At 35.8% G+C, this 24,321-nt stretch overlaps 1 protein-coding gene across 1 annotated transcript; it reads right to left on the bottom strand.

The window, feature by feature from the left end:
- Positions 1 to 2,755: 2,755 nt before the first annotated feature.
- LOC137398133 (ATP-binding cassette sub-family F member 1-like) lies at positions 2,756 to 17,403 on the bottom strand. The gene is made up of 9 exons (XM_068084241.1): positions 17,259 to 17,403; positions 15,585 to 15,724; positions 14,270 to 14,418; positions 13,103 to 13,218; positions 11,070 to 11,182; positions 4,312 to 4,450; positions 3,696 to 3,754; positions 2,962 to 3,046; positions 2,756 to 2,850 (listed from the first exon to the last, which is right to left on the bottom strand). The coding sequence occupies exons 1-9, from the start codon at positions 17,401 to 17,403 to the stop codon at positions 2,756 to 2,758; spliced, it is 1,041 nt and encodes a 346-aa protein (XP_067940342.1).
- Positions 17,404 to 24,321: the final 6,918 nt, after the last annotated feature.

Here is a 24,321-nt window from a genome sequence, read left to right as displayed (position 1 = left end):
TTGAATGCGTGCTGGATGATGTTTTGTTTGAGTTTGTTGCAGTAGATGAATTTGTTTTATTGTATCAGCTAATACTATGTGAGTGGCCACGACTTGATGAATATTTTTAATAAAAGCTTTATGCCAAAATGAAAATATTTTTGCTTGTAAAAATTATATAATAAAATAATACTGTTGAAGATAATGCAAAACATGATTTGCAGAATATTGTAGTGAATCGGATATGGTATATGGGTGTCCGCAGAACTGGAGAATGTGAGTTCAAATCCAGTTTGCAGCAGACTTCTCATCCTTAAAACTCTACCCCTGTCTATATTCTTTTCAAAGAGGTGGCTTGCTTATTTCAATTATTTTGCATTCGGTAAGAATACTAGTAAGAAACTACAGTAGTACGTAGGCAATAGGTAATAGGCGACATAATGTGGGCGGGGCTTATGGGAGGCTGTATATCGTTTATATGGGTAGCTGCAGAACTGTGCTGATACAAAGACGGCGTTCTACATAAAGTGACTAGACAGAATTACCGTAGACCGGTAGAATTGGTAGTCGGTACCCAAATGTTTACACAACATTTGGAGAAAGTGAGTAGAACAAACTTTCAATTTTCGTTATTTGAGGCCTTTTAAACATTCATAATAATGCATCTGTAGCAGGATTTAAAATTTTATTCTAGCCAACACGAGCAAATACAAAATAAAATATATGCCAATAGAGCCGCGTAAGACTAGACTTTTATCGCAAATAGCCAATGTGAATACGAGAGATAGAGAGAGGTTGCCAAACGCGTGACATCATTTTTGGCGAGGCTGGGCACGTTTTTGTGGCCTGAGCGTTTTTACGGTGATCAGATTTTTATGGTTTTAATCTTCAAATATCTTGGCAATGCGATCGCGTAACACAACAAACAACATATCAACTGATAGAGAAAAAAAAATGCTTTCTTTTAAGATCAACTTAAATTTTGACGCAACTACATCTTTAAACAGTCAAACCTCAGGCAGTTTGTTAAAGTAAAGATTGCCTTTTCATTAAGTTGAAACTTTAGATAAATATGTTAATAATGAAAGACTTATATATAAAACTAATAAATTAATACTTGATACATTTTTTAAAACAACTTGTACAGCACAATTATGATAACAAAACTCTGATTGGAAGCTAATTTGCAGTAATAAAATGAACAAAAGCCTCAGCTACTATAATAACTGTTATGATAGAAATACTCTGTAAGTGACTACTTTTATTAGACTAAAGAATGTGTGGTTACTACAAAGTGCAGATTGGAACATGGCGGTAGTTATTTAAAAACATACTGAGAACATGTGAGAACTTACCACATCATGTGTCTTCAGTTTGTCAAGTGAAAGGGATGATAACTCAAAAAATTTAATAAGAAATGCTTAAGCATTCTTTGTTCTTGAGATTTTGTGTTGCCTGATAGTCTTCAAACTCGATTCGCAAAGCTGATTACGAACGGTTGCCATATGGAGCAAGTTGCACTGCCTGTAAGAACATATATTCCAAACTAAACCAAGTGTCAAATTAACTTAAAGCATATTAATTATATCAGTACTGTTTCAGCTTATTCAGGTTCTTCAATATCTTGGCTTTCAAATGAGCCATTGTTTGACATGGTGAAACAGACATTGGTTGGTGTTTATAGGATTTCCCCAGAGCTCTATTGCAGAAATGCTCAATGTTATACATGTAGGTCGTAAATTATTACGTCACAATTTTCATATTCGGTGTTGTGTGCTCTTAATACTTATTTATCAACTACCATAATGACGCTAGAGGCAGGCGAAGGTAGGACAACTCAAGAGAACCGATGAAGATGACAAAGGGATCAGTGTCATCAGCTCTCCATGTACCGATTATTTTTTTGATAAATAGCTCAAATTCCAAGCACCAGACTATGTTTTTTCAGTGATATTATGCACTAGCCATATATTTTTATTGTGATGTTGAGGGGCACAACTGAGACTAATTAATTTCAAGCATTGTGTGATCTCGCGAGAATGCAACTTACATATAGTCCTAGAGCCATGCCACTGCAGGTCGACAGTTTATTAATGACAGTATATTTATTGAAGCATTATCAAGTTTAGAAAGCAGCATGGAAAACGATACCAATTCTTCAGATAATAATACTACTGCAACAGCAACTACTTCCACAAGAGCCCACACCTGAAGTTGACAACAGGCGGGTAGAAATTCCTGTCATATACAAAGCAATCCTATCAATAGCTTCATAACTTGAATATTATCCTTAGTTTTGCCATCCTCTCTCCAAAGACAAGAAATAATATAAACTAATGCTAACAAGACTACAAACAGCGTGCTGAAAGGATGCCTACTTGACAGGTTGTACATGTGATGGTTTGGCAAGGGTGTAGCACACAGTTATTAAGTAGTGTTATTGTTTTCAAGGGTCGAACTCCAGCACCAACAAAGAAGAAGACGACTACCAAGAACAAGACTGACACCAACTAGGAGGCTTCAAACCAGACAACTGCTAAGCGGAAAAATAGTTGATGTTTTAGTGTCCTGTTGTATTTTATTTATGTTTTTTAAAGTTGGAAGATAAAAAACAGCTATGTGATGAATTTATTTATAGGGCAATCAGTATATCCCCAACAGTATCAATCTATTCATGATATTCACTATAAAGTAACTTATTATCAGTGTTAGGAAATTTTAAATGTACATAGTGGTACATGCAAGCAGGAAGCTGATGTCTCTCATTTCTTCAGAGTCAAGGATATAGCCAGAACACCAGGTGTTGATAGCCAAAGAACCTCCACTTTAGCCCTTGTTCCACTGGTTCCCCAGTAAGAACATATTTGTCATCTAGAAATAAAATATAATTAGTAATAAATGTGTCTGTAAACTGTTAATATAATCACTGTTATTACATCAAATCACTGGAATTGAGAGGCAGCAAGTATAATAACTGCTTACCATGATATACCATGTATTGGTTCCTAGACATTTCTAGAGGTGCCTCCATTAGTAGTTGTTCCACCCCGGATTCATTGTTATGCATCTAAAGTGAGAAAACAACAAAACATGTCAATCCTGCATACAAGAGTCATAGTACTACCAGGGTATAGCCAAGAGCAACCATTATGTTAGAAGCTAGTTAACATAATGGCCACTTTTAACAGGATTGAGGTGACTGAAGGAAGAGGACCTGTCTACAGCCATTGTATACACAGGCAAGGAAGAAAGCTGGATGATTGATGGATCATTGCACTGCTACTGTATAGATCATAAATGTAACGCAGGGACCAAGGCAGTGGCTGACTTTACTCTGCTAACTCTGATCAGCTCAGCTGCACTCTTGTGTCTCAGAGTCACATAAGGGAGTCTGAAACCACGGCAGCTTTTATATTCAAATTTAGATAAACTGATCATGACAGCTGCATTCTAGTTTACACCGAAGAACAACAAAACAAAAAGTATTTATTTTACCACATACTATAAAGGTTTCTATTATTTGTATGACATAATTTCCGCGATCTCGATCAGTTCCATTTTATACAAGACACTTGTTTCAATGATTCCTTTGTTTCATGTCAAATAAAAAAGTATTCATGCGTGGGTAAGCAATCCCTCAAAGATCAAGTGTGATATCTGCTTAGCTTACTGCAAACAGAGGCTGTGCGTACTTGTAAAAGTATTATTGTACAAACAATCTCTCTGTCATCTTGCTTGGACATGTCTGAGTCCAGTGTCAAGGGAACCTCAATGTCTGGAGATAGCCCATGGTAGAGAGTAAATTAAGGTTTGATGTCATTCCTGTCACTGTCAGTAGCCTTTTTAGGAATTGAACCTTAACCTGTGTTTGGAGGTCAGGAGTTTTAGACCATTTGGCTGCCTTTGGAACAATACTATAGGAAAAAGGGTTTGAACAGATTTAACTTACAAAATCAGTATTTAAAATGTTTCGTATGCAGTTCCATTTTATGCTAGTGGTTTCCGTTTATCTGTTACAATGGAAAGCATCTCTCCACATATAATTATTTTAGTAAAACTCTATTGTCACCTAAAGCCTGGTTCCCATATCGGTTGCGATACTCCAGCGGTAACTTGCGCAGCAAAACGTTTGCGAAGTTAGGCTCGATGGCATCTGTTCACATATAAGCTGCATTGCTAAACATAATCGTGTAATCAAATAAAATGTTCACTCGCCATGCCGTTTCTATAACGGTGACCTTTACCCGTACAGTGCATTTCAGGAAAGTTTTTCCTGCGGCCTTTTCCGAAATTTGAACAGCGCTAAACTATTGGAATGCCGCCGGCAACTACCGGCGGTCCTAGGCGCGTAGGTTCCTAATTCACCGCTAATAGCCTGTGGTGCTGTCGCCGGTGCTAAGCAACGTATATGGGAACCAGGCTTTAGTTGGAGAGCCCACACCTGAAGTTGACAACAGGCGGGTAGAAATTCCTGTCATATACAAAGCAATCTTATCAATAGCTTCATAACTTGAATATTATCCTTAGTTTTGCCATCCTCTCTCCAAAGACAAGAAATAATATAAACTAATGCTAACAAGAGCACAAACAGCATGCTGAAAGGATGCCTACTTGACAGGTTGTACATGTGACGGTTTGGTAAGGGTGTAGCACACAGTTGTTAAGTAGTGTTACTGTTTTCAAGGGTCAAGCTCCAGCACCAACAAAGACGAAGGCTACTACCAAGAATAAGACTGACACCAACAAGGAAGCTTCAAACCAGACAACTGCTAAGCGGAAAAATAATTGATGTTTTAGTTTCCTGTTGTATTTTATTTATGTTTTTAAAGTTAGAAGATAAAAACAGCTATGTGATGAATTTATTTATAGGGCAATCAGTATATGCCCAACAGTTTCAATCTATTCATGATATTCCCTATAAAGTAACTTATTATCAGTGTTAGGAAATTTTAAATGGACATAGTGATACGTGCAAGCTGGAAGCTGATGTCTCTCATTTTTTCAAAGTCCAGGATATAGCCAGAACACCAGGTTTTGATAGCCAAAGAATCTCCGTCTTACTCCTTGTTCTACTGGTTCACCTGTAAGAGCATATTTGTCATCTAGAAATAAAATATAATTAGTAATAAATGTGCTTATAAACTGTTAATATAATCACTGCTATTATATCAAATCACTGGAGACGAGAGGCAACAAGTATGATAACTACTTACCATGATATACCAGGTATTGGTTTCTATACATTTCTAGAGGTGCTTCCCGTAGTAGTTGTTCCGCCCCGGGTTCATTGTTATGCAACTAAAGTGAGAAAACAACAAAACATGCCAACCCCTGCATACAAGAGTCACAGTACTGCCAGGGTATAGCCAAGAGCAAGCATTATGTTCCAATACCAGTGATAACCATTGAATTGGCACTAACCTGTCTCTAGTCACAATCTTCCCCGATGCCGCTGCATTTTCTTGACAGCATACATTCTGGGCTCTAGTAGGCATCAAGGCACAATGTCTACAGTGACACCATCTTCTTACATCTCGATATTCCTTAATCACCTAAGATCAATAAATAATGGTTAGTAATTTTATTGATTAGAGGGTGAGCAGCAATGGGTGGTTAACAACCAGGTATGTTGTTAGTAGTAATTTCTGTTTTTTTTTTCATTTTGTTGTAGAAGTCAATTGAATTAAACCAATTGTTTGGGTTGACTCACTGTACTCTGGGATTATTTAGAATAGAGAAGCCTACTGTAAATAACTTAATTTGCCTATAAGCTAGTATCATACACAAAAATGATTAATTTCACTGTCCAATACACCTGTATTCTATTTACCATATAATTTATTCAAATATTTAATAATAAAATATAAATATTTAAACTTTAATATTTATGTTTAATCACTAATTAGTATTTAATCGAGTTTACTTACTCATTGTCTCTCTTCAGCAACCTCTTGCACCACAAGCAGGACGGGGTCAATTTCCTCGACATTTCTGTATGGAACAAACAATGCCATCATATAAAACGATGGGATAATAATTACTATGTTTAAAATGAGCAAAAGAATGAAAAAGGCAAACTCTAACAATCACCCGAAATCTATTAACTCAGAACATGTGTTTGTATTGGTCGGGCGTTAGCACGATCCCCAGGCATTGTTGATTATCTAAAATGCTAGTTTATTATTAGCGCTCTCTGGGTTTAAGAGCGCCGATGGTCACAGAAAAGCGCAGTCTCAATGGCAACGAAAGGGATCGATGACCTAAGTCTAAATGATAATGATGACGTCACAATTTGAGAACTGCAACCAAGTGTTTTTTTTTGCAGGACATATTTTTGACACTCTGTTTTTCATAGTTCTATTATTCTTTGTGTATTCAAAACAGGCTCATTCGAAGCCAAGACATGGATGTATTGAAATATATAACAAAATTATGTAATTTATGTGCTTTAAAAGTAGTTTGCAGCAGACCTTGTCCACTGTAGACCACCGGTTCTGTTGATGATTGAACAGAGCACAAAATAGCAGTTTTTATTTATAACATTTCTAACTGCGCAGTTACTAAACTGACATAGTGTTGTAGCAGAGAAACATGCTATTTGCTATAATTGAATTTTTTTACACACAAATTTTTATCAAATGTTCCATGGTTGCAAAAGATGGAAACGCCAAATGTGGACGATGTAAAAGAAATCGCCGTGCAAGCTATTCCAATTTAAACATTTTCCATAATTCAGTCATTCCTATTTGAAAGGTTGCTGCCAAATGAGACATGAAACTGCTATGACCCTCTGGTGTAGAATTCTTTATCTTTTTTAACAAAGCACTGATGTTAATCTGCATGTCCATTGTAACACTTATCTCAAGGTAGCTCCAAATGCGCACAAATTCAAATCTGCGTCATCATGACAATAGAAACAGTGATAGTTAAGCTGGGTGTACAGGCTAACCAGGCTAATCCATTTCATTACATTCTAGTCAGGACAGCATGACAAGACTGCTAGTAGTGCTACTAGTCACACTGACAGCAGTGAGAGGAGTAAGACAGCCTATATCCTGTTACTCCACTAGTGAGTGGAACCAGGTCGAAGGCTGCAAAACAAAGGTCAAACTCAACAAAAATTGTTTGTTGAATTACTGTGCAGCGTGCTATAAGAGTGTGGAGCCATACAAAAAGTTTGGTAGTTAAAACTGCCCTAAATTCGATTTACAATTTGTGAAAAATATCATGTTTAAATTGAAAGCCTGATTAAAGACATAAACTTGGGAGTTATCCACGCAATGAGTTCAATTGAGTAATTATTAGAGTGAGAGTCTTGAACGAACCGAATACAGTAATACCTTAAGATGGTGTGATCAGGGACCAAGCTCATATGTCAATTCATTCGCATTTCAAATCGACTTTTACTACATAAAATAACATAACATAACATGTACAAATTATTCTGTTCCCACCCTCTGTAAACTACCCAAAAAAGAATTATTTTGGGTATGACGATGGAAAGAAATTTACAATGGAAAAACATGCTTTTAATTGTAATTCAAATAAAAAAACAAATATCTATCTAGTAGTTATGATACAGTTGCTATGTACAGTACTGTATAGAGTTCCTACCTCTGAGACATTACCATTGAATTGCCCCTAATGATAACATATTTGATAAACAACATACACTATGTTTCAATTGTGACGATTAGGAGAATTTGGGATTGTGCGCGCATGCAAGTTACCGCGCGATGAGCATTTCAGTGGGATGCTCGCTCGATGTGGATGAACTCAAGCCCCTTGATAAAAAAATACAGAATTCTACACCAGAGGTCATAGCTGTACACTTCTGTCTTGTACTTTTAAAACAAGAATGACTGATTTATGCATGACATTTTCTTGAGCACCACTCATCGGCTATATTCCTATTTTTCACAAGCATGGAACAATTTGAGAGTAACGACGAAACTCGCTTGACTTGTGGACCTTTACCGGTTCTATCTCTTGGATGACGCAAAATTGCAAATTAACCGCTTTGTGGAAACAGTGATAGAAGCTAGTTAACAAAATGGCAACTTTTGATAGGATTGAGGAGGTGCCTGAAGGAAGAGGACCTGTCTACAGCCATCGGATACACAGGCAAGGAAGAATGCTGGATGATTGATGGATCATTGCACTGCTACTGTACATGTCATAAATGTAACGCAGGGACCCAAGCAGTGGCTGACTTTATCCTGCTAACTCTGACCAGCTCAGCTGCACTCTTGTATCGCAGAGTCACATAAGGGAGTCGGAACCGACGACACCTTTTATATTCCAATTTACATAAACTGATCATGACAGCTGCATTCTAGTTCATACTGAAAAACTACGAAACAAAAATTATATTTTTACCACATATTAAAAAGGTTTCTATTATTTGTATGACAGAATTTCCACGATCTCGATCACTTCCAATTTATACAAGACACTTGTTTCAACGATTCCTTTGTTTTATGTCAAATAAAAAAGTATTCATGTTAAGGTAAGCAATCCCTCAAAGATGGAGTGTGATATCTGTTTAGCTTACTGCAAACAGAAGCTGTACGTGCTTGTAAAAGCATTATTGTACAAACAATGTCTCTGTCATCTTGCCTGGACATGTCTGAGTCTAGTGTCAAGGGAACCTCAATGACTGGAGACATGCCCATGGTAGAGAGTGTCAGTGTCCTTTTTAGGAGTTGAACCTTAAACTGTGTTTGGAAGCCAGGAGTTTTAAACCATCAGGCTGCCTCTGGAACAATAATATAGCAAGAGTGGTTTGAACAGATTTAATTTATTAAATAAGTATTTAAAATGTTTCGTAAGCAGTTCCATTTTATGCTATTGGCTTCCGTTTATCTGTTACAATGGAAAGCATCTCTCGACATATAATTAGTTATGTGGTAAAACTCTATTGTCATCGTAGTTAGAAAGACAATCTTAGGTGAAAACAATTGAACCCCAAACTGTTGTTTGGAAGATACACTGGTCTGTGTATCTTGTGTTTACACTTTGCGTATCCCTCACTACTTTAAGAGCACTCTTGAAGTTTCATCCTTTATTGAATTTCACAAAGATACGTAAAAGCCGAGCCAGTTAAGCTTGGTTTCCATATGACAGCGCAATGATCACGCGCGGCCCAGTGATCGTGCGTACTGCATTTCTTGGGCCGCGAGGCAGTGTTTCTATATTGCGTGTAAGTGTCATGCTTGCATTAGACAGGGTGTATATTTTCCTTACTTTTTCATAGGAGAGACATATTTCTTTGAAAAACCAGACCTCCGTTGCGAAATTACGCTGTCGTATAAAAATCAGGCTTACTCTTTCGTACGGGAGACCGATTTCTTCGGAACAAAGCCCTTCGCGGGAATTGTGGGATAGGTTGAAAAGGTCGAGCGGTGTAGTGTGGGATACATATTCGCACGCACCCATCGCAAGGATCCATTCTGTTGGATACTTGCGATCAGCCTACGCACGTCGCGCGTTGACGTTTCCATATCACAACTGGCCGACGCACAACGTCTTGCGCCTTGTTGCACGCCTTGCACTGTCATATGGAAACCAGGCTTTAGGGTCCGTGTATATGCACATGTGTGGTGATGCAATATTACATCTTAGAAATATTATGTTGTTTTTAAAGTACAACAGACAACGCATGCCTTATGACAAAGGCGTAGGGTGTATGCTGAAACGTTAGATTTATGCATAAGCCATTGATAAGAGTAATTGAAATGCCTGTAGTACATCACTAAGATATCACTAAGATAGGGTCCCTTTATATGCACTAGTGTGGTGATGGAGTATATAATCTTAGAAATATTTTACGGTCTTTAAAGGATGACTTGCAACAAAATTCACATTACAGTTATTTGGTATCATAAGATTCACCATGTCTTACTATGTTGTGTTGTAAGGGCAAAATATATGGGAATGTGATTACAAGCTCTTAAAAGCTCGGAAACGAACAGTTAATGCAGCCACACGAGACCGCCGTAGTTTGGATTCTCTTTCCAAAACGGCTCAAATGTGACGTAGGTGTGTTAGATGTTTTTTTGTTTACACTTTCATGCAACCTTATTAGTTAAAATATTTCATAAATATAATCCACGCATTCAATAAAACCATGTCTATTGTTCTTACAGGCGGCCCATTTTATCATCATTTTAATGCTGTCACTCTTAGCAGTGATATTTTATAACTTACCGCAAAAAATTAGTTTAATTTTTTTAGCCTTAGCTTGAAGGAGTACATATCATTGTCTGATAATCAATACAAGCCTGTTGGTCATTTGTGATATTTAAAAAATGCTGCAAAAACTATCTGCGAAGTATTGGGTCACATGATCAGATTACGATTTGACGATTAGACCACACTGAAACAAAACTGTAAAGTAGCGAGCATTTGTATTGGATACGGGGTCTTCGGTTAAACCCAAACTAATTATCATAAACTAGCGCTACGATGAGTTTTATACTGAGCATTTTATTGGCCTTTCAATTCACGGGAGAACATCACGTGACAAGACGATAACCAAATTTCATGGCTACGTCAGAGAAATAAAGAGATTCCAATCTACAGCGGCTTTTCGTTTTTGCGCTTTTAAGAGCTTGTAATCACATTTTTACATATGCGGCACCTACAACAGAACAGAGTAAGACATGGTGAACTTTCTGATACCAAATAACTGTAATGTGAATTTTGTTGCAAGCCATCCTTTAAAGTACAACAGTCAACACATGCCTTATGACAAAAGCGTAGGGTGTATGCTGCAACGTTGGATTCACGCATAAACCATTGATAGAGTAATTAAAGTACCCAGTCGCACATCACTAAAACATGGCAAGTGGAGGGCCACTCCAAGTATATGGATATGCTACCCAATTCGACAATAAAGAGTTTTTGAGACAGAAAAACAAAACATAACAACCTGAATGTAGCCTTATGGAATCGCCAGGACAGATCAGCGGCAGGACTCCGCTGCCAGTGACAGTAAGTCTATAAAAGTAGTTCCAGTTATTCCACGTTCAACCCTCTTCCTAACGGAGATAAAAAAACCTCAGGCAAACGGAGGAAAGACAACTTACAGCATCCTTTGAAGATTTCCCACTCAACTTCATTACTCTCAGTCTTTTCTTGTGTTTTTCATAATCTTTTATTTGCTTCTTCTGCTTCTGTTTGAACATCTTCTTGAATGACGCTACACAACCAAATATATACTAATAATAATGCTAAACAACCAAATATATCCAAATAATAATGCTAAACAACCAAATATATCCTAAAAATAATGCTACACAACCAAATACATCATAATGACGCTAAAAACCACATATATCCTAATAATTATGCTACACAACCACAACTATTATAATAATAATGCTAAACAACCACATGTATCCTAATAATAATGCTAAACAACTAAATATATCCTTTTAATAATGCTACACAACCAAATATATCCTAATAATAATGCTAAACAACCAAACAGATCCTAATAATAATGCTAAACAATCAAACAGATCCTAATAATAATGCTAAACAACCACATATATCCTATTAATAATTCTGAACAACCACATATATCCCAATAAAAATGCTAAACAACCACATATATCCTAATAATAATGCTAAACAACCACATATATCCTAACAAAAATGCTAAACAACCACAGATATCCCATTAATAATTCTGAACAACCACATATATCCTAATAATAATGCAAAACAACCAAATATATCCTAATAATAATGCTAAACAGCTAAATATATCTTAATAATAATGCTGAACAACCAAAAATATCCTAATAATAATGCTAAACAACCAAATAGATCCCAATAATAATGCTAAACAACCAAATATATCCTAACTATAATGCTAAACAGCCAAATATATCCTAATAATAATGCTGAACAACCACATATATCCTAATAATAATGCTAAACAACCAAATATATCCTAATAATAATGCTAAACAGGCAATTATATACTAATAATAATGCTGAACAACCAAAAATATCCTAATAATAATGCTAAACAACCAAATAGATCCCAATAATAATGCTAAACAACCAAATATATCCTAACAATAATGCTAAACAGCCAAATATATCCTAATAATAATGCTGAACAACCACATATATCCTAATAATAATGCTGAACAACCACATATATCCTAATAATAATGCTAAACAACCAAATATATCTTAATAATATTGTTAAACAACCAAATATATTCTAATAACAATGCTACTCAACCACATATATCCTAATAATAATGCTAAACAACCAAATATATACATCTACTCATAATAATGCTGAACAACCACATATATCCTAACAATAATGCTAAACAACCAAATAGATCCTGATAATAATGCTAAACAACCAAATATATCCTATTAATAATGCTAAACAGGCAAATATATACTAATAATAATGCTGAACAACCATAAATATCCTAATAATAATGCTAAACAACCAAATATATCCTAACAATAATGCTAAACAGCCAAATATATCCTAATAATAATGCTGAACAACCACATATATCCTAATAATAATGCTAAACAACCTAATATATCCTAATAATAATGCTAAACAACCACAAATATCATTATAATAATGCTAAACAACAAAATATACCCTAACAATAGTGCTAAACAACCAAATATATCCTAAAAGTAGTGCTAAACAACCAAATATATCCTAAAAAAAATGCTACACAACCAAATACATCATAATGACGCTAAAAAACCACATATATCCTAATAATTATGCTACACAACCACAACTATCATAATAATAATGCTAAACAACCACATGTATCCTAATAATAATGCTAAACAACTAAATATATCTTAATAATAATGCTAAACAACCAGATATATTCTAATAATAGTGCTAAACAACCAAATATATCCTAATAATAAAGCTAAGCAACCACATATATTGTGAAGCGAACTACATACATCCATACAAATCCATCGATGAACCGAACTACGCCAAGCACGCGACATCAATTAAGCAAATTCTACCAACCATAAGCACTGTTTAACAAAAATTACCCTTAAGAAACATGAATATAGCCTAAGTTCCTAGTATAATGCAGGTACCCACCATAGTTGCCCTTGTAGGAAAAGAGCTTTTGCATGTCCAGGTGAATAATGTCAGTGCAGACGTTGTCAAGGAAAGACAAGTCGTGGGAAACGATCAGGAGGGTTTTTTTTCCAATTCTGCAGGTAATTAATTGTCTAGCCATATGACAGCATTGGGATCGAGGTGATTGGTCGGTTCATCGAGCAGCAAGAAGGTTGGCTCAAGGAACAAGGCTATGAAAAAAGTGTAATTTTTATTCTATACAACATTTTAATGTGGATTTCAAAGTATTTTATTTGGAATCAACAATTGTTGGTGATGCAATCTATGGCAAGTATTTTGTCTTTTTCTAAAAACAAATCAGTCTTAGTTGCTTACTGGCTGTGTATTACTTAGCTCTGTGTTTTGTCTAAACCATCATCAAAGGGGGTATTTTAGTGAGTTCTACACTTTATCATGGTGGCAGTTCCGCAATAACTAATCAATGAAGTTTTGTCATACTTTGCTCAGCTGCTTCAACAATCTTCCACCTAATATCCATTCTCTTAGCAGAAAAAAGCATTTTAAACGCTATTTGTCAAACTATTTATTCGATTTTAGTGGCTAACTGTTGCCCTTTTTCTCTTATATTGCTGTATGGAATAATTTAAAAAAAAATTTCTAATTGAAATGAAATGATAGCCAATAAATTAACACACATATATATATCTATCTATATATTACTCAGCTAGCCATAATTCTAATAAAAAGCAGAACAAAAAATCTATATATATAACATAACATGACGATAACGTTTGCAAATTAATTTTTTAGTAAAATGTAATTTTTAAAAGCCGTGTCCATCTATTCGTCCAAAGCTACACTTTGAGATTAGAAAAAAGATCGCTTTAAAGAGGATTCGAACTCACACCTTTTAAGTTCATGAATTGTCACTCCTCCACCTGTGCCAATTGACTGCTTTCAACACAATGGAATAATTGTGCAATTAGTAATTACACCTTACAATTTCTCACAGCCTCCCGTATTGCCAAGGTTTTAGTAAATATCAAAGTACAAATGAATAAATAAATAAATAGTTATCCTACGATATAATTACGAGGTGACAAACTTACCAAGCATGCACCACAATAGACCTGACTTAGACAAATAGACACAATATTCTGACTTCTATAGACCTAGAGGACAGACCTGGCAAGAGAAACTCTTATTCTCCAGCCACCAGAGAAATGTTTGGTTGGTCTCTCCTGCATCTCCTTGGTGAAACCGAGACCGGTTAAGATACGCCTAGCCTTAGGTTCCACTGAATCTACTCCGATAGCTTTTATTTCCCCGTATACCTAACAAATACAATCAGATGTAGTTGTGGTCTCTATCTTAAGTCACAATATTTTAACACAATCATATAACACCTTATAGTACACACAAGGAGAAATAGTTTGTCAACCTCAAACTTTTTTAATGAACTCGAGATAAAACCAAAAGATAGAGCATTTATTTACAAATATAAATATATATTTATAGATATATATTTATTTATAAATATGTTTATATATTTAAATATAAATTTAAATATATAAATACAAATATATTTATACACAAATATGTTTATATATATATTTATATACAAATAAATATTTAAACACAAATATATCTTTATATATAAATATATTTATATATAATTATACATTTAGAAAAACTTAAACATATCTTTTTATATATCTTTATAATTTAGCATTTTATAATCTTAAAAATTTAGCATCAAAAATTATCAGTGTTGTTTTATCATTTGCGATTTTTTTGACGCTAGAAGAAATTTGACTACTACAATGTTTCAAGATTAAAATCAAGTAAACTTGATCATGGTTAAAATGTCAAGGAGAAAAATACATGCTGAAATAACATCACTAGTTGCTCAGCTGACCGATCTCTCTCTTTATTGATATCAGCTATTGTGTTAAAGTTGGCTCTATTCTGTCTCTTAGCAACTATAGATGCCATAATCACACTTTCTTGAATCTGAGTGTTTTAATTGTGATCAGGTTATGAAGATTTTAAATCCTGGGAGTTAGCTCCCCTTCAAAATCATAAGCCATCACAAATGATAGAAGATACTGATATTCTCTGATAAGAACTACTAGAATTTAGTGTAAGTTTATCTTTAACCGTAATGAAACAAGCCCAAGTTTTAAAGAGAAAGCAACTCCACATTGAACAGGAGATAAAATACACACTGTCGGGAGGTAGGAGATTCCCAGATGAGCTCAGATAAGCAGCAAAACGCGATAAAGCTAATAAAATTAACGATGCTTTTTGGTCACGGTAGTTTAGTTATCTTCTATGAAAACAAGGGCTGTCAATCTATGCAATCAGATCTATTAGTAAGCAAAGATGTATCTATACATATTTTATGCCTATGATTTCACACATAGATATTAAAATGCCCCCAAAAGTGCCTATATCATTCATTTTACCAATTTCAGGAACAGTTGAGGTATATTCTTACCTCCATAAGACGAGTGCCCGCATCAGCCTTCTCATTTTCAAAGTCAGCAGACAACTTCTTCTCTAGCTCTAGCAACTCCAGACGCTTCTTGTTAGCATTTAGGACAGCGAGTATAGCGAGTGTTTCGTCTGCCTTCACTTCTATGAACAGCATAGGTACAGTGTGAGACAAAATTGTTGCGACGCGCAACCATCAAATAAATTAGGAAACAAAATAAAACAACTATAAAAGTGTTAAAATGTAAGTGTGAAATAAAAATGACTTGGTAATAATACAATTAATACACACTGAAGAAAAATCCCGAATAATAGAATATGTTGAATTAATGATAATAATTTGTGCATATAAGTGTGTGTATAAACAATGTTAGTGTTCCAGCAGAATCTATCCATCAATACTTTGAATATGATGATACTGGTACCTCTTGATGCTGGTAAAATGTAAAAATGAGGTATCGTACTGTCTTTGTCTAACTGAACAAAGAGATAACGTAGAGGCTATTCCTACTCAAGATAATACCTTTGCTGATTTAATAATTGAACCTTACAAAAAGCGGAAATAGAAGTTCACGAAAACGCATCGTGTTTCATAGAGTTGAAAGAGTTTCAATTAATACGATATTCAGCGTGTGAAATCGGAACAAGGGTGTATAAAGAATATACAGTGAAACTCGGATAACTCGCCCTCGGACATCTCGAACGCATGGTTAACTCAAACGGATTTGTTCGGTCTTTTCCCACGCGATGATAAATTGCTTTAGATAACTCGCCCATAACTTGGTTAACTCAAACAGTTTTTTTGCCCAACGGCTACCGAGACAGTTGTTATCGCTTTAGAATGTCACTTTATTCCAAGCCATAGAGATAAACAATAACTTTTCGTAGTTCTTAGGCGTCATTATTACCACTATCGGCAAAATGTTTTCGTTAACGACTTTTCTATAGGTTTGCAAAAAATCAAATTTTACCAAACATCCGCTTAGGGATTTGCCCTCCGCTAGCAAGGAGAAGCGAGGTAACCTTCAGATAAACTTTAAGAAAAATCGGCAAAACTGGTTTTTGTTAAAACCCTCAAAAGAAAAATGTCTTTTTTCTGAGAGTTTCAACCGCGATCAGGTTTTACCTATTTTAATCTGAAAACGTTCTGGCAGTCACATCACCTAAAACAAACAGACGTATGTACTAATAAATACAATAATACATGCACTTGTGACAGTGTTCTCATAACTAGAACGCTCTGATAACTCGAACACTTTCTCTTGGTCCCGTGAAGGTCGAGTTAGCCGAGTTTCACTGTAGTAAAAGCTGTCAATCGTAAAAGCCTTCGTAGACTTGTGGTTAGACAACTGGATTACAAAACTTGTGGCTGCAATCTTTGTGAGTTCAAATCCCAAACGATGCGAGATTTAATCCTAAGATTTTAATAGCCATAGCTGGACATACAGAAAGACATACAGACTTATATTGCTCCCTGCAACTGGGCATGTCTCCAGTGATTCCCTTGTCATTAGACTCAGACCAGCCAAGATCACAGAGCCGTAGTTTGTGCAACAATCTTTTTAAATCCCAACACATTGAAACTTTATAAAAAGTGACACAATTATGACCTTGCGATAAAGACCAGTTTATTCTTACGACTTGCTGTTCTGGAGAAAAACAGTTAACAAAAACTCACCTTGTTCACCGAGCAAGATATCGATGTTAGGTGGAATATTCAGTTTACGCTGGGCTATGTGGTTGAATAGAGTTGTCTTCCCATGCCCATTGGGCCCAACGAGACCATACCTCCGTTGGTTGGCGATGGTTAGAGACGCACGCATTCACAAACAAGTCTTTTCCACGAGCGCTTATTGAAAAGTTCTCTACCTGCAACATTCCCTGTCTGTCATAGAATCACGTGAGGAACATGCAGCCACCACTTTCACTTGACACATCTGACAGCCAGCACCAATCCAATACTTTATTGGTGAATCATTTAGCAGACATTAACAACGGTCTGAAAGGCTTTTACTATCACTTGCCAGTTATTGACAATCACCTGGCAGTTAATGTCAATCCCTGTTGCCAGGCAATAATCGACAACCACTTGAAACCATCAACAAAATCGTCACATTTTTATCAAAAATAGTTGAAAGTTCCCTGAAAGGGTTGTCACTGCATCCCAAGAACTTTTCAACTTTTAACAAGATCACAGAAAATTCTGATTAGCCTTTTCTTAATTATAATAGTGATGAAAAAACAGGGTGAACAATTATTCATGTTATAAAAGTAATAAAACTTAATAGTTAGCCAAAATATTATTAATATATATTAATTATATTATTATTAATTATATTAATCAAAATAAAGAAACTTGTTTGGTTTGAGCGCTGATAAATTTATAGTAATTGTTTCACAGTTGCCTAATAAAGCACTAGTGATAAAAGAATTAGCGAAACTGAACTCTGATTAGCTACTGCCGTGTCCCCACCTTTCTACAAACTCAAACTGAGCACATGCTTTGATGGAAGGCTTGCAGACGGACATACAGTGGTGATCATAACTATAGGGCTACCTAGTTTTTTTTTCATGCCAAGAACGTAAAAACGTTCTTTATTATCTCAAAACATGCATACTGCTCCACTAGAGTCGAGTGTGCCGTGAAAGATCATCAGGTGTAATAAATATGCACGCAATTATTCTAACTTGGTGCAAGTTGATGGAGCAGTGCAGTCAGTAGTGTGCCTGACTGCAGAGTAAAATAGTTGAGTTAAGTTTCAGTTGTGACCCTTTTTACCCTAAAGCCTGGTTCCCATATCGAGAGCGAGACCCCGCAGTAATCTCGTGCAGCCAGATACTTGCAGTGCTAGGCTCAGCAGCTTCCGCTCACATAAAGCTGCATCGCAAATAATTGCATAAAAATGTTTCTTAGCCATACCATTTCGAAAATGCTGACCTTAACCTTTGCAGTGCATTTCGTGAAGGTTTTGCCTGCGACTCTTAGCGAAATTTGAACAGCGCGCAGGTTCACATTTCACAGCCGATAGTCTGGCTGCGATGTCGCCGGCGTTTGTAGCGTACACGGGAACCGGGCTTTACCTCTTAGCGGGGCTTTAGACAGACGGACGGACACTGTTTGTACTATAGTAAGGATTTGAAAAGCAAGTTTTGCAGCCACTATGTATGAAACTGAATATTCTCAAAAAATGTAATCTATTTATTGGGCACACATTTTATCCTTTCCTGTAATTACCAATAAAGGCTTGGCAACTAAATATCAAGACAGTACTCTTACACAGAAGCCACTAATTTACTCTCATATAGCTGTGTATTTATGCATGCTCAACAACCATGCTAACATTTTGTTAATTTTGTGGGTGAATATAAACTTATTTTTTAATGAATTTGTAACAATGATTGATGTGATTTGTAGGGTTGATTGGTGTGAGTGGCAGCGTGCTCGGCTGTTTATCCGAATATCCCAATGTGAATCTTGTGCAATGGAATTTTTTAAACATCCAACCATGTCTTCGGATACGGGTCTCATTATAGCAAAGATTCATGTGTAGAACATCCTTAAATTTCCATTTATGCACATAATGACATAATTCATCAAATAAATATTTAACAAACTATGAATTATTAACAAATAACATGATTACTATAAAAGGTCCGAGAATGACGATCACCACTGTGGTTAAATGTGACTGAGGAGCAATGGAGTCTAACCTTAATGTCAAGGCTGTTGTCAAGGAGATTAGATGACTTGCTCGACTTATCGGCCTGTGAGAGGGTGAAATGGTCTTCAGTCTTCAAAGCATCCAGCTGCCCCTCAAATAGCTTCTGTTTCTTCATATTTTTAGCTCTTTTCGGATGAGCTTAGCTGTTGTCTCCGCCTCCTCCTTCTGTAACAGAAGGACTCAAAGCTACATGTACCATATAGCAGCCTGAACAGTGCCAAGTAAGCCTATCTTTATAGTTAAGTAAAACCTCTACGAACTTTCAAACATACGACGGAGAATTTCAGCAAACACTTGTAACAAAATTCAAATTTCTAACTTTGAAGGTTTACAATCTCTAGAAAAAATGGTTTTTGAAAATTAAAAATCAAAGATAAAAATCAGTAAAGAGTATGTAAGCTACAGTTAGTAAGCTGGTAGCTTGCTGCTGTCCAATACATCGACAGCAAGCTACTAGTCGATTGCAAGACATGATCTAGTCGATCACAGAGCCGTTCGTTCTATATCCATTGAACCCATCAACATCAAATGCTGTAATTATCCCCTTTTAAACTCTTTGAGGTCATCTGACGTGTAAAACTGACGCACCAATGATTGGCTGAAATTGGCAAGCATGACAACCTCAGTGCAATTTTATTAATTTTCAACATAGCTTGCGACTAAGATTGACTTTTGAGTGATGAAGACAACAAAGCTTCCCCCAGTTGGCTACTTATAAATATTGACAAATATAATCTCACTAGCAACATAAAGATGAAAGCCATGAGGATAAAGAGAAATGGTTCATCAAGGGTTTTAGATGATTTTTTTCTAATACGTAAGAAAAAACAAGATAAGGTCGGGTTGGCACACTTTGACCTTTGATAAAAAGGTGATACTTTGATGACCTTTGACCATTGGCCTACTTGTGTCTTATCGCCTATTGACTTTTTAGTCATCTCAAATCAGCAACACGAGGCCAAGCTATTTTAGAGAAAAACCTTTATCGTCTTGTATAATAACTGATTGAAAACGAACCATTTCAACAACGCTGTCATTGGTCACCTCTCTCTCCTCCGGGTCGAGATACGGGTTATAATCATCCTTCACTTGTTCCTCATCATACTTCACCTTAGGAGCTTTCTTTAGTGACTCAAGATCTAGAGAAAGTGGATGTGATACAAAATGAAATAAGCACATGGAATAATACAACAGTTGAACATGGTTACTACAATATACGGCATGGGGAAGGAGACAGGGGCAGGTCAGCAGAGATGGTCTGATAGGCAACATTGTCTTGAAGACTAGTGTCCTGCCACTCACGCTGTTGGACATCAGTGAGAACCATGAACTACTATATTATAATACAGCTTTCAATAATACTATAACACAATCTTCACCATTACTATTGCCCAGCTAGTATCGACTAGCTGCAGTGCTACTGTGCATGGGTGCTTCATAATGGCTTAAATATGTGGTTGTGTCATAAAGGTCGACTTAATGAAATTAAGACTAACAAAAGACTAAAACAGCAGCTACAATGTGATGTCATTTTTGTCTTTGTAGTCTAACCCTGTCCAGAAATATATGCAATTGAATGAGGCCATCTTTAAAAAAGCTCAGATTCCAGTGGATGCTTCACTCATAACGTAACGAGTGATACACGTGAAAGGAGTCCAAGAGCGATAAATATAAGATCTTTTCTTTAGCCAATCATCAGAACGAAATGGCTATATAGGTCATGTTAAATGTTATTGCTCATAAAACGGTTTGTCTCTGATTTCGAAGATCCTTGTTGTTAGGGAGATTACTCTATTACTAGTTAGTTACGCGCATTGACTACTAGCAGATTCTAGTAGCTACATGCATTGACATATTTATTTTACATTGATCATCAGACAAACAGACCGGTTATGGTTAGAGCTGACAGGCGTCAGCAGCGTTATGCTGCAGAGGAAGATAGGAGAATGGAGGTAAATCTATCTTCAACTTTGAGTATCCTATACATATATTCTATGCTAACGATAATAATTTTAGTACTCATGAATACATCTACTATTAAAAAAAATTATATCTTTTTGCTATTACGAATCACCATTGCATAACTTTTTAATCGTTTCACAACTATTTATCATTTCACCTAGCTATAGCTTTTTCTTTGGCATTTTTAGCTAGTAAATTAGATTTATGATTACAATTTATGTTCAGAGTGTGTTATTCGAATTGTTGGCTTGGCATATTTATGCTTTTGTTAAACATTTATTCGTTTTGAAAATTACACTCGCAATCTATCCAACTCTCAAATTGAAAGCTTTCAGTAGATATGCGTTAGAATGACATATATTTATGAGATATATTACATTTGTTTTACTGTTATAGGATGTTTGGGTGGTGCACTAGGGGAGCAATCGTGTTCGTCTAGAAACTGCCATAAATGGGAAAGAGAGACACGAATGTGTGCTGCACAAACCATAATATGTTTTGTTTGAGTTTGCTGCAGTAGATTAATTTGTCCTATTATATGAACTGAAACTATGGGAATGGCCAGGACTTGGATAGATGTTTTTAATAAAAACTTTATGCTGAGATGAAAATTTTTTGGCATGTGAAAATTATATAATAAAGTAATATTGTTGAAGACAATGCGAAACATGATTCGTAAAACATATTGAATAAATCATAGCCATGTTGCAATCTGCGCTGAAGTCTTTTCTGATATATGGATTTATGAAGTGTAATCAGAGCTGTGTTGGCAGGTATCTCTGCATAGCTCGACTTAATTCCAGCGGACAGAATATTGGGTTCAAAAGATTTTATACTCCACATAATTAAGTGAAAACAGGTGACTCCACAAACCGCTAACCAGGTGCAAGAATGGCTTTAGTAATCCTTTGCCAGAATCAGTGGGTTAAAGATGTGGTTGCGTCAAATTTGAGTTGATTCTAAAAGAAAGTATTTTTCTTTGTCTATCAGTTGATATGTTGTTTGTTGTGTTAGGCGATCTCAATGTCAATATATTTCAAAATTAAAATTAAAAAAATTCGATCACGCTAAAAACGCTCAGGCCAAAAAACATGCCCAGACTTGCCCAAAATGATGTAACACGTGATACAACCTGTTTCTATCTCTCGTATTCACATCTGCTATTGCGATAAAAGTCTAGTCCTACGCGGCTCTATCGGCATATATTTTAATAACACACACAACACATATAACACACCTAACGCAACAAACAACATATCAACTGACAGATCAAAATATGTTTTCTTTTAAAATCAAATAAAAATTGACGCAACCGCATCTTTAAGTCAGACTACCTAATAGATGGTTAGCAGCATACCAAAATATACTACAGACAGCAGGTAAGTTACATGCTAATCCTACACTATGGTTACACAACCAACTTACTGAAAGTTATCATTTCTTCGACAACCACCAAAAGAAATCTCAAAACATTGCATCTCTGCTCCATCAACTAAGAAAGATGCCTTTGCATGGAACTGTCACTAGTGGCAGTTGACTACCAATGATTCTGTTGCTGTAGGAAGGCATGCTCTCTCACAGTCACTTTTGATTCTGCAACAAATTGTACCATAATAACAATTCTCTCTGCAAGTAGTGATTAACTGAAATCATAGGGATGTTCATCACTATAATTTACCAATTTCCTGAAATTTATGTCAACAGGTGCTCCTGTTGTTGTAGGAAAGCATACTCTCTCACAATGACTTTTGGTTCTGCAACAAATCATATATTATCAACAATGTCGTTTGCAAGTTGCGATTAACTGAAATCATTGGGATGTTTGTCACTATGTTTCAATCATGCGTATAATGCAGATTTGGAATTGTGTTCCCATGTGATAAATATTTCAATGAACACTCGCATGCTGTAGATTATCAATAAAAATTGAGCGACAGAAGTGTGGAAAATGTTTATAATTAAATAGTTTATCCAGCAGTTTCCTCCACGTCAGTCGCAGAAACCAATTTCCGCTGTCATGAGCGTGAAACATTTGACAATTATCGGAAGTAACATAACACACCTGACCTGCCGAAATTTTTCTGGTTCCATCTTGTGGATGGAGATAAATTCTCTGTTTCGTGAAAAGTAATCATAAAAACTTCGTAAGAAAAATCTTTCTCTAAAAAAGTTCATTTGGATGCTGGAGTCGAATAGCACAGCAGTGAAAAAATATTTAAGAATAGAAGGCAGTGTAGAAGAATTTGAGAAACAAATGAAGCTGAAATGTCAAACTGGAAGCAGCAGTCAGATCACAACTGGTAGCTGATGTCAAGAGCTGGTCAATACCAAATAACTTTTCTAGTTCTTTTATTATTGTTCCTGTAAAAATATTATGAATGTTTCTGTTTATGTCTCATGTTTTGACTATTTCTCACTTTGCCTAGTCAAGGTGGCCTCCGGGCTGAAAAATGTGCAAAATTTGATGGATTATTATATAACTACAAATGTCCAGATTTATGACATACCATTACATAACACAATGGATCAAGGTACGGCCACACAAGTCGATTTTCTCGTTGGTTCTGACTGAAATCACGAAATGAACGCAAAACACAAAATTATTTGATGGAAATTCACAGAATTGTCACCGCTGTGCATGCACACCGGCATTGTAGACGAACCACTATTAATCGGTTGACCAAATTAGCAGCGAGTGTGAGTTTAGCAGTTTCCAAGATTGGTATAGTCTAAGACACATATTACGACACAATAAAAGTACCAGCGCAATTCAACATAGTAAATACGATACAACTGCTTAGATTGTGTTATTGTTGGTTCTTAATCGTTTGGACACCATGGCTATGAATCGTTACTATTCTAATAATAATTGTTTTAACCGCAAAAGTTCTGCTGTGGAAAAAGTTGCCATCTCTAGCGCAATCGAGCCAGTTGCTTCGTAATTACTTTTAATATTGCGTTAGTATCTTTCTTGCGTGTCGCGTTATGCGTCTTGATCTATGTAAATAGCTAAAGGTGCTAGAATCATGCTCGCTAATAAACTGTTTAGCTAATTAA

This window comes from Watersipora subatra, chromosome 6, assembly GCF_963576615.1.
Source record: "Watersipora subatra chromosome 6, tzWatSuba1.1, whole genome shotgun sequence".
Classification (NCBI taxonomy): Eukaryota; Metazoa; Bryozoa; class Gymnolaemata; order Cheilostomatida; family Watersiporidae; genus Watersipora; species Watersipora subatra.
The sequence above is the reverse complement of the archived record's forward strand: the minus strand, read 5'-3'. Positions and strand labels throughout refer to the sequence as shown.

Excerpts from the sequence above, each read along its gene's own strand:
- LOC137398133 (XM_068084241.1), bottom strand. The coding sequence starts at position 17,403 with ATGCGTGCGTCTCTAACCATCGCCAACCAACGGAGGTATGGTCTCGTT. Across the intron at positions 3,755-4,311 it reads CTACGCGCCTAGGACCGCCG|ACATTGAGGTTCCCTTGACA; the intron begins GTAGTTGCCGGC and ends GGCTATCTCCAG. Across the intron at positions 3,047-3,695 it reads AGCAAGATGACAGAGAGATT|ATGCATAACAATGAATCCGG; the intron begins GTTTGTACAATA and ends TTCTCACTTTAG.